The sequence below is a fragment of the Saprolegnia parasitica genome (genome assembly GCF_000151545.1).
Source record: "Saprolegnia parasitica CBS 223.65 unplaced genomic scaffold supercont2.22, whole genome shotgun sequence".
NCBI classification, from domain to species: domain Eukaryota; phylum Oomycota; class Saprolegniomycetes; order Saprolegniales; family Saprolegniaceae; genus Saprolegnia; species Saprolegnia parasitica.
Window position 1 is genome coordinate 22981 of NW_012156416.1, and position 12345 is coordinate 35325.

The 12345-nt window shown below is 57.8% G+C and overlaps 4 protein-coding genes across 4 annotated transcripts; 2 read left to right on the forward strand and 2 right to left on the reverse strand.

Annotated features, from left to right (window-relative positions):
* Positions 1-1716: 1716 nt before the first annotated feature.
* Positions 1717-2100, reverse strand: SPRG_06386 (hypothetical protein; the record flags this gene model as incomplete). The annotated part of the gene is made up of 1 exon (XM_012345204.1): positions 1717-2100. A coding segment is annotated over one exon (296 nt), but the record flags the coding sequence as incomplete, so codon positions are not given.
* A 1596-nt stretch (positions 2101-3696) lies between these two features.
* Positions 3697-5812, forward strand: SPRG_06387 (hypothetical protein; the record flags this gene model as incomplete). The annotated part of the gene is made up of 11 exons (XM_012345205.1): positions 3697-3957; positions 4003-4054; positions 4108-4193; positions 4249-4370; positions 4425-4530; positions 4586-4888; positions 4924-5025; positions 5072-5221; positions 5270-5386; positions 5438-5508; positions 5566-5812. 11 exons carry the CDS (start codon positions 3697-3699, stop codon positions 5765-5767), a joined length of 1572 nt encoding a protein of 523 aa, XP_012200595.1. The 3' UTR covers positions 5768-5812.
* Positions 5813-8084: 2272 nt separating this feature from the next.
* SPRG_06388 (hypothetical protein) lies at positions 8085-8591 on the reverse strand (the record flags this gene model as incomplete). Its single annotated transcript, XM_012345206.1, has 2 exons — positions 8136-8591; positions 8085-8100 (listed from the first exon to the last, which is right to left on the reverse strand). The coding sequence occupies exons 1-2, from the start codon at positions 8495-8497 to the stop codon at positions 8085-8087; spliced, it is 378 nt and encodes a 125-aa protein (XP_012200596.1). The 5' UTR covers positions 8498-8591.
* Positions 8592-9769: 1178 nt separating this feature from the next.
* On the forward strand, positions 9770-12007 carry SPRG_06389 (hypothetical protein; the record flags this gene model as incomplete). The annotated part of the gene is made up of 12 exons (XM_012345207.1): positions 9770-10073; positions 10117-10168; positions 10221-10306; positions 10356-10477; positions 10533-10638; positions 10686-10895; positions 10948-11178; positions 11238-11387; positions 11438-11554; positions 11613-11683; positions 11742-11815; positions 11865-12007. Exons 1-12 carry the CDS (start codon positions 9843-9845, stop codon positions 12005-12007), a joined length of 1593 nt encoding a protein of 530 aa, XP_012200597.1. The 5' UTR covers positions 9770-9842.
* Positions 12008-12345: the final 338 nt, after the last annotated feature.

A 12345-nucleotide genomic window follows, 5' to 3' on the forward strand; every position in this document is an offset into this window, starting at 1 on the left:
TTTAGTACACTGCTATTTTGTATGTTCAAGTGTCGCTGTGTGCGAAGCGACGAGGCAGTGTGTTTCGGATGCTTACCGAAACACAACGGTCGACCCAGCGCGTCGTAGAGAAAGCTGAGCTGTCTCGACGACGCGCCAACATTGCTCGCGACCTGATAGCATGACGTCAACCGTAGCACGATTCACCGTTGTCCAGATCGACGTCCTGATCCCAATAATCTGGTCGACGTCGTTCACCAGACGCCGCCACATCGACCATTTTCGCGCTGCCAACCGGTAGGCGCATCGGAGAACGACAGTCAAAATCGCACGACGGCGCGCAAATACTCGGGGATCGACAAGAAGCGAGTTGCGTCGCCGTGGCGGGACGTTGTCCAGGGACTCGATCGTCTACGGCGTAGGGACTATAATAATAGAATGGTATGATCTCTAAAGCGTCACTCCGAGCCTGAAGCGTCACTCCGAGCCTTCGTGTGAAATAAGTACTTATGGACGCAGTGCCGCCCGCAGACGGCCTTGTACACGAGGACCTCGACGAATGCACGATGATGTGCACAGGACGAAGCAAGTGCACGTTTGCAGCCGTGTCTTGAAGATCGCCTTCATGGAGGGACCTACGACGAGTCCAGACACGACTGCCGGACGGGCGCAGACCTCAAGCAACTCGAATCCAACGGCACCGTCTGCGCAACTTTAAACGATTGGCGGGATGCTTTCCTCAACGTCGCGACTGGGACCAGGTACACGGACGATAACGCTGTGGACCTGGACCTCTCCCTTTCTGACGGGGCCGTCTCCGAGACCACCAACGAGCAGATCGATGAGACCATCAACGCCGTCGCCGAGGCGAACGAAGAGATCATCGGCGAGGAAAACGCGGCTCTTGAAAAGGCCATCTCAGTCCTCAACCACGTGCTTCGCTCTGCAGCGGACCCTGAGCGTTGGCACGTCTGTTGCGCAGCGCGATGCTGTTGTGGTCGCATGCCGCGCCCACATCGCCGCGTCCACGTCTTCCAGATTCGACCAACATCAACGACCCGAGCACAACCTCGCGAGTGGCAGGTCGCAGTACGCTTTTACTGCAGCCAAGATCAGCCACGAATCACAACCAAGCAACGGAAGTCATGGAAGGCCGCTGCTCGGCAGCCTCAACATCTCTTGGAGCATTATGCGTTAACCTTGCAACGTCTCGAAACGCGAGAAGCCTTTCGGATGCACTGGTAAGGCCAACAGGAGCAAGCCAAGGAAGCTGCTTGGTACGACAAGGATCGCGGCCTCCCACGCGAGGGAGACGTTTGACTGCAATGGCACGCTGACGTTCATTTTCACGAACGAGAATCTTTTCATCAAGCACCGCCACGACGTGCACCCCATCGGACGCGTCGACGCCTCCCCCCCGATATTCCCGTCCAGCCGCCAGAGGCTCATTAAGCTTTGTTATAGCGTCCGCGGTGCAAACACAAACAGCAGAGAGAGGACGTCTCCCGTGAAGCAAGCAGTTGTATTGGGCTTACACCACAGAGGGCAAGGGTGAAGTGAGCTACAGGAGCTATCCCCATGTCTACCGGATGACAATTCTAGGAAGGGTCACTACCGGCATGGAAGGATGGAAGGATATACTAGTCCTACGACTAGTATGCAATACAAAAGCCCTTACACCATGCATCTTCACTCGGCTTCTCCAGCCGATCGCAGCTTGCATTGGTCGGACATGGCATATTAATAATAGCCTTTGGTCCACAAACAACAGCTTCCGTTTGGTGTCGATCTACCTCCGCCGCAACCCCACCGCCAATGCAACATGTCAACCGCGTCCAAACGCAAGCGCAGCGACGAAGCCGTCGCTCGTCAAGAATCTAAAGACGCACGCATGATTAAAGCTCTGGACTCCGTGCCTGAAACCTGGTCTGCTTTTTACGCACTCATGCGCAGAGCCAAGGACGACCCCGAGCAATTCGAGAATTGCATGAAGCCGATCGCAACGATGATGGAGCTGATTGCGGCGGACGAGCAAAGGACCAGCGAGCGGGCCTGACGGACGAATGACACGCCTACCGTCTTTGACTAAATACTTATAATAGACGGCTTTCGACTCTTGCAGACGCTTTACGCAGACGCTTTGATGATTCGACGCAAGCAGCGCAGAAAAGGAGAGCCTGAGTGCCTCCTTCGATTGTCGACTGGATACGAAAGATGCTCTCAGAGGTCGAAAATCGAGACCATGTGATTCAGCTGTCAATGGCTCATTGACATGAGGCACGTTCCTATTACCTTCGGCGATTGAGATTGCGATGGAAGTCACGAGTCCGACAGGTACGCACTGCTGTATTGCACAGAGTTCCAGTCAGTGAGGCTGCTGGGATAAACTTTAGAGTTCTTGAGCTAGCAGTTTGCAGCATCTTGCGTACGATGTAATCTCTGACTTGCGGTGCATAAACTGTGCCGACAGCTTGCTCTCGGGTGGCAGGTGGCATGCAAATGGCGCCAACCGAAACATGGGCACATGATCGAGCCGACTATCCGACAGCTCTTTCCAGCTCGCTTTCCGAATAGTCGTCCGATTAGATGTACGGCTAACCGATTACACTATAGCCGGTTATACCGGTCGTGGCTTCAGGAACCGAGGTCCAGCAGCAGCAAGGGGATAAAACAATATTCCCTTGAGCAGCAGGTCCCGCGCAAGCATCGCATGGTCGCGCTGTCCGTGCTAGTAAAATGGGGTTTCGAGCTTTTCTTTGATTGTAAGCACAGTATTAGAAAGAGTGTCAATAACAAAGCATCTGCCTCGTTGATGACACATCAAGTTGTCATTTGGCAGGCGCGCGTCGTGACCAGGGTACAGGCTATTGGACAGGAAGTAATGGAAATCCCATCGGTACAGGAAGGACCCACGAGCCACGAGCTCCTCAAGTCAATTAACATCTTTCTTGCCCGATGCCGATGGAAAGACCATTGTATATCACTAGTACTCCGTTGTTGAGTCTCGAACCATCGCTCGTAACAAGCATCAGAACCAGGCAACGTCGCCTGTTGACGGTTTGGTTTTTGTAACCTTGATACATCCCGTCGGGAGTGTCGACTGATCGTCGATAGCGCCTGTCCACGAGCAGCACACTGCAAACCGATATGGCACGGTTGGCGCACCAAGGCATACTTACACTAGTACACGATAGCTCCAGCGCAGTGCATCTTGCATCGCACAGCTGCACGGTCGAGTGGCTTCGCCATGATGCCGGTACTGGTACTGTACCGGCGTGTATATGCAACTGCATGTATTCACCCATTGCACGCACTCACCTCTCGATACTTCCTTTCGATGCAGCTTCGTTGAACGGAGCGGTCGACGGCGTTGGTCGTGGGACGACGTGACCGCTCATGGTTGCGAGAGACCTCCGTGCAAGCTTCCAGAAGCCTGATCGAGTGCCATCGGCTCATCTCGTCGATTGGCGACGATGACGCCAAGCCAGGTACTTGCATGACGCACGCCCAACGCGTGTTGACTCGACAGCGCGGGAGATCCCTGCAGCCTGACTTCTCGTGTGATTGGCCCGTCGCAATCTGAACCACCAATCCACGGCCGCCGAAAATGGAAGCGACCAATCACGTGCGTGCCGCTTGGTGTCGCTTCAACCTGACCAGGTGGCCAAGTGCAATTTGGGAAAAATCATCCTTGCATCAACACACTTTCCTTTCAGCATGCTTTCGCACACGTCCCGCCGCCTTGCACGTCGGAGCCTCTCGACAGCGACGTCGCGCATCTTCAAGTCGCCGCATCCGGACGTCGAGCTGCCGCTCCAGACGTCGTGGGAGCTCCTCCAGACCGCGTCCAAGGGCCGCGAGGACCGCACGGCGCTCATTTGCGGCCTCACGCACGAGAAAATGACGTACGGGGCGTTCGTTTCCAACGTGCAAAAGGTGGCGGCCTCGTTTCTCGAGCGGGGCATTCAGAAGGGCGACGTATGCGAATCATTCGTCTCTCCCCTTCTCAATTCTAACGTCTAGGTGATTGCGACCAACGCGGTCAACTGCGTCGAGTACCCCATCATCTTTCACGGTACGAGATTGCACGTGGAGACAAACAGCATTTCACAAATATATGATATGTAGCTGCGACCGCGATTGGTGCGATCCTGTCGCCGGCCTCGCCGCAATTCCGCGGCGCCGAGCTCGCGGCCCAAATGAAGGCGGCCAAGGTACTACCTCATGCATCCGCTGCCGACAGTGCCGACGGTCTTACGGTGTGAGTAGGCCAAGTTTCTCATCACGCACGCGGCGGTGCAAGACGCGGCCAAGGAAGCCATGGAGTTTTACCCGCTCCCGATGGACCGCCAGTTTTGCATTGGGCCGTCGACCCACTACCAGTCGTTCGAGTACGCGTCCTTCGATACTCTCTCATCTGGAACTCAGCCACACGATTTGCTTAGTGAGCTTCTCAACACGAGCAACTTGCACCCGTCGCAGGTGGCGGTCGACCTCAAGAAGGACGTGAGCTACCTCCCGTTCTCGAGCGGCACGACGGGCCCGCCCAAGGTGCCATGGACGCTGTTGCGACACAAACTCTTATCTTTTGTGGCATTTTCAATAGGGCGTCAAGCTGTCGTTCTTCAACTTGGCGGCGAACGCGATGCAGACGTCGGTGCTCGACGACCTCTCGGGCCACACGGTGTCAGTGCTGCCGTACTTCCACATTTACGGTACCATGTTGATGAACGTGTCGCTGCTCCAAGGCGGTGCGCAAATCGTGATGCCCAAGTTTGACCCGCCAGCGTTCCTCAGCAACCTCCAAACGTACGAGGTCCGCCTCAACCACATTGTGCCGCCGATCGCGGCCTTTCTCGCCAAGCACCCGCTCGTCGACCAGTACGACCTCTCGGCAACCAAGATGCTCGTCTCGGCGGCCGCACCCATGGGCAAGGGCTCGAGGCCGCGATCAAGACGCGCCTTGGTATCACGGTCAAGCAAGCGTACGGCATGACGGAGCTCTCGCCCGTCGCCAACTACTCGCAGGACCACAACGCCAAGAATGTACGCCCGATACCATGTCCTCTTGGATCTTATATTCAAGGGGTAGGGCTCGATTGGCGCGACGATTCCAAACACGGAGCTGCGCGTCGTGTGTCCCTTCAAGGAAGGCGACGTTGGTGTCCGTGAAGTCGGTGAACTCTGGTACCGTGGCCCGCAGACGATGCTTGGCTACCTCGACAATGACGAGGCCACCAACGTACGTGTTACGTTGGATCGCGATGTCTCATGACATAGGTCTGTGTAGGCGACGATGACCGACTGCGGGTTTGTCAAGACGGGCGACATGGGCTACGTGGACGAAGAAGGCCACGTGTTTATCGTCGACCGCCTCAAGGAGCTCATCAAGTACAAGGGCCACCAGGTACTGGACGACCTCAGTATGCACGGATGAGCTTACACCTGTTGGTGCTAGATTGCCCCCGCGGAGCTTGAAGACGTACTCTTGACGCACCCCAAGGTCGCCGACGCCGGCTGCATTCGCGGGTCCGACCACGAGCCATCCTGTCGACGAGGTGCTCATGGAAGACATGGCTGACGTAGGCAGAACGCGGATGGCGAGGAGATCCCGAAGGCCTGTGTCGTCCTCAAGGCCGGCCAGACGATCACGGACGAAGAGCTCATGGCGTACGTGGCCGAGCGCGTCGCGCCCTTTAAGAAGGTGCGCCAAGTGGTGTTTGTACCCGAAATCCCCAAGAGCGCGACGGGCAAGATCCTCCGCCGTGAGCTCCAGGCCCAGTATTAAAGTGTAATACGAGCTAATTGTCATGTAAAAACTGTTGAATGGATGATGCCATTTTCAACGAAATGTGTTCACTCCTTTCGATATAGCCATTCCAAGTGGCGGCATCGCGTCTTAGTACGCTGCAAGGCGCCTCGTTGTGCCCATTCGCGCGAGCTCTTCACACGTCGTCGAGCAAGCTACAGTACACTTTCCGAAAATGAAAATTGGGTTTCCGGAGTGGACGAAGCCTGGCCAACGCAAAGTGATCTTGGTACCGCTGCGTCCTCGCCAGCCGCCTACTACTCCCTACTGCACACGCGAGTCCTGTAGAGGCGCCCATGCTAGCAGGCAGCGTTCTCGGATGCGGCCTGGACACACTTTTGGTCAGCGGCCGATCGGTCGACAAGGCAGCTGGTGGGCGGCTAGCCCCGCAACGTGTTGAGGTCAAGGATCTCGATGCGCTCGGCCAGCGGCAAGTACAGTAGCAGCCAAAGCGAGTCACGCGCAGTCGGCTCAACGCTTGTACGCAAGGGAGATGCAAGAGCTAAAGACAGCGCATCGTCCTTGGCGCGACCGAATCGGCGGGTCGTGGCACCCGCAGCTGACCCCACCCGTATCGGCATGGTCCGCCAGCCACGCCGCGGCTGGTCCCGGTATCTCGCGCCACGACGCTGCCCGACCAAGCGCTACTGGTCACCATGATTGGTCACGTGCCGCGCGACACGGGCGATTAAAGCCAAGCTACGATGCACCGCGTTCCCAGCATCGGTCCATGGTTCGGCAGTAGCTCGCGTGGACGCGCCTCATTGCAACATGACTTTTGTTTGATCGCACCCGCGGCTCCGACCAAGGCGCAATCGCTCAGGAGTCGTGACGGCAGCCAGCGGGCACGAACGCGACGTAGCTCGGGACGCTCCGCCGGGCTCGATGCGTACCCCTTGACGCCGGCGTGTCTCTCTTTGACGCGATTGCACATCGGCAGCCTAGCCAAGCCGCCGCTCCCGTCGCACGAGACGAAGCGGTCAGCGCCTGGTAGGTGGTGAGCCCAACAAGTGCAGTAAGCCGCCCATTTGACCCGCTAGCGCGACGCTGGTTGCATCTCGTGTGGGTCCCTCATGGGCTCACACAGTCCCGATCAAGCGGCGCAACAACGTCGTGGGGGGCTTCTCGTGGGGGTCCATCATGGGCTCTACCCCCCACCGTCTCGATCGGGCGCTTCGACTAACGTTACGTGGTTACTCCGAGGGTGCTCGCGGCCGTTGCCGCCGACAACGGGCAGCAAGCCGCCGGTTTGATCCGCTGGCGCGGCACCGCTCGGGTTTCATTTCGGGCATTGCGACGATCTGGTTCGTCAACTCCTCGGCTTTTAAGCCTGGGTGCGCATGGTGCAGCTCTTTCCGCAGGTGGTCGCTCTGTCGGAAAGCTGTTGCAAATGGTCGAATCACTCACTCCCTCAGGTGTAATATTGTTGACGACACGTGTGCTGCTTCCTTCACGTCTTGGCTACGCGACCCAGCTCGCGCCAACGCGGCCTGCACCGACGGTCGTCGTTCGTGTCCAGCGAAGCAAAGCGGTTAGCATCCCGACCAGTTTGCGGCCAAGGGCAACCGACGTCGCGGGCTGAGAGGCCAGTGTGGGCAACGTTTGTGTCATTTCCGACATGACGAGAGATCGAGGCTCGACAGTCTGCGTTGTAGAAGTGGGCGCAGAAGCGATGTCGCGGGAAGCGACTCTCGAGGCTGGCTCGAGGAGAAAGAAGACGCAGCGTACGAAGGCTTCGTGTTAACGTTACCGGCGGCCGAGTTGCCGGCATCGTGCGACGAACTGCGACGCGTCGTCGAGCGAGAGCGGTGGTCATCGCGGCGCCGTGTCGCGGTGGCCACCACTGCGCTTGTGGCGGCTGGAGCGGCGGGCCTTGCGCGCGGAGTCGTAGTCGGAGGAGTCGGACAGAGAGTGAGAGGAATCCTCTTGACGGCGAGCATGGCGCTTGCGACGAGGACGATCCGAACCGCTCTTGCACCGCTCCTGTCGCTTCTTCTTGTCGGAAGGCGTCTGGAACGTCGCACGCCTCGACTGCTTGCCGCACGCTTTGACGTCTCGCAAGGTCGCTAGGGACACAGGGAGAATGAAATCGCTCGGGACGTCGTCGTCAGTAAACGCGCGGGCCAAGGCACGGCAGGTCTCGGTCGCGTGCGGGAACTTCTTGCCACGCACGGACCAACAGTAGCGGCATTTCTTCGACTTTCCCCCGGGCACGGCTCTTGGGCGCTGTTGGCGTTGCGTGGAGAGCTTGCGGCGGGCGGCGTCAGCTACAAGGACCGACGTCTCCGTGGTCGCATCAGCGTCTGAGGAGCCTGGAGCAGACTCATGGTCAAGCGTAGCATGGTACGCGATGTAGTGCTGCTTGAAATCGAGGAACGAAAGGTTGCCGGGCGGGTTCCACTTGGGCGCGTTGCGCGGGCGATCGGCGTTCGCGAAGTGGAGCATCGCAGGCTGCGCCAACTCGAGCGCGAACGTCTGGAGATCCCCGACGAGGTGCGCGGGATACTTGGCGAGATAAGGTTGCAGGAAGACTTTGAAGCGCGTCTCAAACTCGTTGGTCCACGCGACGGGATCGCGGAACTTGCTCGGGCGAACGTCCCGCAACGAGAGCAGCATGTTGAGGCGCGACAAACCCGAGTCCGACGAGCTGCTCGAGCGCACATACATCGCGTCGTGGCCCTTGAGGATCGGCTGGAGCGACGTGTGCATGAGCGTCAGCTGTTCGTCCAAGACCGCGTTGCGCTCCACCCACGCCGTAGTATGGAGCTCGTTCGAGACGCATGGCTGGTTGAAGTCATGATGCGTCTCTGCCACGTCATTGGCTGTTTCCACCGTCAGTCGGCTTTTCCCCTTATATCAAGTATGAGGGTTTTGCCACTCTAGGAGTTTGAGCCGCAGCTAGTGTGTGCCCCTCTCGTAATATACGATATCACGGGTCGGGTCACTTGAGGCCATTGGGGCATTACTTCGACGCACGTCTCCGTGCGCCTTTGTGTGGTCCATGCGTCTTCCTCTCTCCTCTGCTTCGTGCTTCACTAGCCGAGCTGCTCGTTTGTTAGGTCTGGAACAAACCTGACGCAGCACGCAGCGGAAAAGCAGATTTTCTGATTGCAGGGCTCGGGTAGCCACAGAATAAGATTAGGCCCTCCAACAACGGCGTGGCGATCTTGAAGCTGCGAGCCCGATTTTTGTCACATTACCACGCAGAATGAACGTTCTTCGCACCTCTCGTTGTCGACGTTGGTCCCTATCCTGTTTTAGTTAGTACATCGAGCGGCATATAGATGTACTAGGGTTTGTATCGGAGTGCACTACCGTCGGATGGAGAGCTGATTGGAAAGGCGTCGTCGCGCCGTATTCATTGATCGTAAGAAGCTTCTGCGCAGTAGTACGCTCGACGAATGCCAAAAACTTCGATGCCACGTAAATAGTGTATGAGTACTATCGCTCATACTATTTACAACCAACGAGTATGGCAGGACCATGGGAAGCTCCATTCGGCGCCATCGATTGTAGATGTGCTGCCATACATACATCCCAGCGACATCGATAGCGACGCGTACACACACAAGCCTCCCGGAAACATGGTGCAGCCGTGCAGGACGGCGATCCATACCCACCGCTATTAAATAGTGTTATATCGTGTTGTTTACTCGATCCATGCGATTCGTGTGTGGATGGCGTGTCCAAACATCTTGAAGATTGTATGCTCGATATGACGTGTCCATGCAGAATCTCAGCGCTCATACAGTGTATTGCCGTCTGGTCGACGACTCTCTGGTCGGCCGAGCCGAGGTATCGACGCAGCGCACTCCGGCGCGCATGTCCGCCTTTGACGGCATCGGCTACAGAACAGGTCATGTGCGTACAGAGGATGCCCTGTCTGCGTCCTCGCTGCCCACCCAGTGCGAACCCTTGCACCCGCGGCCACGGCTTGCACGGCTGCATTACACTGTATGCGTGCGACACGATATCCGTACACGTGACGGTCGGTGCGGACACGTTGCAGGACAGGCGGTCGGGAAGGCTTGCAGTTGGCACTTTGCCTTTTGCCATGCTCCGCCGCCGCCTCTTCTCGACGCGCGTGTTCGCATCGCCATACCCCGCCGTCTCGATCCCGTCCAAGACTCCGTGGGAGCTCATCCGCGACAGCAGCGTCGGCCGCGAAGAGAACCCGGCGCTCATCTGCGGCCTCACGCACGAGACGACGACCTTTGGCGGCTTTCTCGAGAAGGTGCAGAAGATTGCCACGTCGCTCGCAGCCCTCGGCGTCAAAAAAGGCGATGTACGCACGACTCCATCGAATTGTGACTCCTGCAGCCCACTAGGTCATTGGCACCAACGTCGTCAACTGCGTCGAGTACCCGCTCTTCTGCCATGGTGCGTTCCGTGCCGGACAGCGTTTATCGCTCATGCGAGGCCATGTGTGTAGCGGCCACGGCCCTCGGCGCCATCATGTCGCCGGCGTCGCCGCAGTTTCTCGGGACCGAGCTCGCTGCCCAAATGCGCGCCGCCAACGTACGTACATCATCTCTCTCTCGCCCAGTCGTCTCATTTGTGCGGACAGGCCACGTACTTTATCACGCACCACTCGGTGCAAGCGTCTGCACGGGATGCGATGGCCGAGTACGCGATCCCGATCGACCACCAGTTTTGCGTCGGACCGTCCGACACGTTCCAGTCCTTCGAGTACGAACGAATGATGTCTCTCGTGTCATTGGAGGAGGCTCATGGCGACCGGTAGCGATCTCTTGCGCGTGGATAGCATCAACGTTCCGTCGGTCGAGATTGATGTCGTCAACGACGTCAATTTCCTGCCCTTCTCGAGCGGCACGACCGGCCCGCCCAAGGTACACATCGAATGGCTGCGATTTAAACAGCCAGCGCGTGTGCATAGGGCGTTCGCTTGTCGTTTGGCGGCCTCACGTCCAACGTCGTCCAAGCCAGCTCCATCGATCGCATGGGGTCGCATGCGATCATGGTGCTGCCCTACTTTCACATTTACGCCACGTTCATGATGAACTGGGCCATGTACCAAGGCAGCGCGCAGGTCGTTCTGCCAAAGTTTGACCCATCGACCTTTCTGCACTGCCTCGAGCGCTACAAGGTGCGTCCCTCTTCCTTCTTCTTCTACCTGCTGGACGTCGTCGCTTGACTAGGTCGAGAAGGCGCACCTCGTGCCGCCGCTTGTGGCCTTTCTCGCCAAGCACCCGATGGTCGACCAGTACGACCTCTCGGCGACCAAGCACGTCATCTCTGGCGCCGCGCCCATGGGCGAAGAGCTCGAACAGCAGCTGGAAGCGCGCCTTGGCATGAAGATCAAGCAGGGCTTTGGCATGACCGAGCTCTCGCCTGTCGGCGCCCTTCCCATGGACGGCCAGGCCAAATACGTACGACGACAGAATCTCTCTCGATGTGTACAATCGCGATTCAAACGATCGATTGATAGGGCTCGGTCGGCCCGCTCTTGCCCAACACGGAGCTCCGCGTCGTGTGTCCCGTCCATGGCACGGACAACGATATTGACGTGCCGGGCGAGCTTTGGTACCGCGGTCCGCAGACGATGCTTGGCTACCTCAACAACGATGCCGCCACCGCGGTATGTATCAAGTTGATAGTTTGAACCAAAGATGGAGGGCTCAAGTGCAGGCGACGCTTACCGACGACGGGTTTGTCAAGACGGGCGACATTGGGTTTGTGGACAAGGACGGGCACATTTTTGTCGTCGACCGTCTCAAGGAGCTCATCAAGTACAAGGGCCATCAGGTATTATTATATCCCTACGGATTCCATGTATATCAGATCTTAGTGATGGCGCGTGTAGATTGCACCGGCCGAGCTTGAAGACGTGGTCATGTCCCACCCCAAGGTCGCCGACGTGGGCTGCATTCGCGGGTACATGCCGATGCTGTTAACGCCAATCCTCGAGGCTCAACGAAAACGACGCTCGTAGGCGTGACGACGCGGGCGAAGAAATCCCGCGCGCGTGCGTTGTGGTGCAGCCCAACGAGACGCTGACGGCGGACGGTCGACCTATTCGTATGGATCGCATGTGCTCACCACAAGACATGCGTAGAGCTCATGGCGTACGTGGCCGAGCGCGTCGCACCCTTCAAGAAGGTGCGCGAGGTCGTCTTTGTGGAGATGATCCCCAAGAGCCCGTCCGGCAAGATCATTCGGCGCGAGCTCCAAGCCAAGTTTGGTGCTGCGTTCGGCTAAGTCTCACAGTCACTCTCTTGAATACGAAGCGTCGTTTGTGTGTGGTTTCGACCGCCTTGCCATCGAAAGCGTCATGCGTCCAGATGACAATATTGATGCATACTACGCGTTCACCGTTGTAGGAATATTAAACTATCGCAGAGGTGAAAACCCGTGTCGTCGTCGTGCTATTGACTGAGACTGCACATATCATCAACCAACACACGCAAGCCACTTCCTTCGAGACGTCGGGAGCCCGGACACGCCAACACGATCGGAACGACCATGTGATGCTGGACCATGGGCGGCAAGGGGCACACGCAGGCACGGCGACCCTAGTGCGGGACCAGCTCATGGAC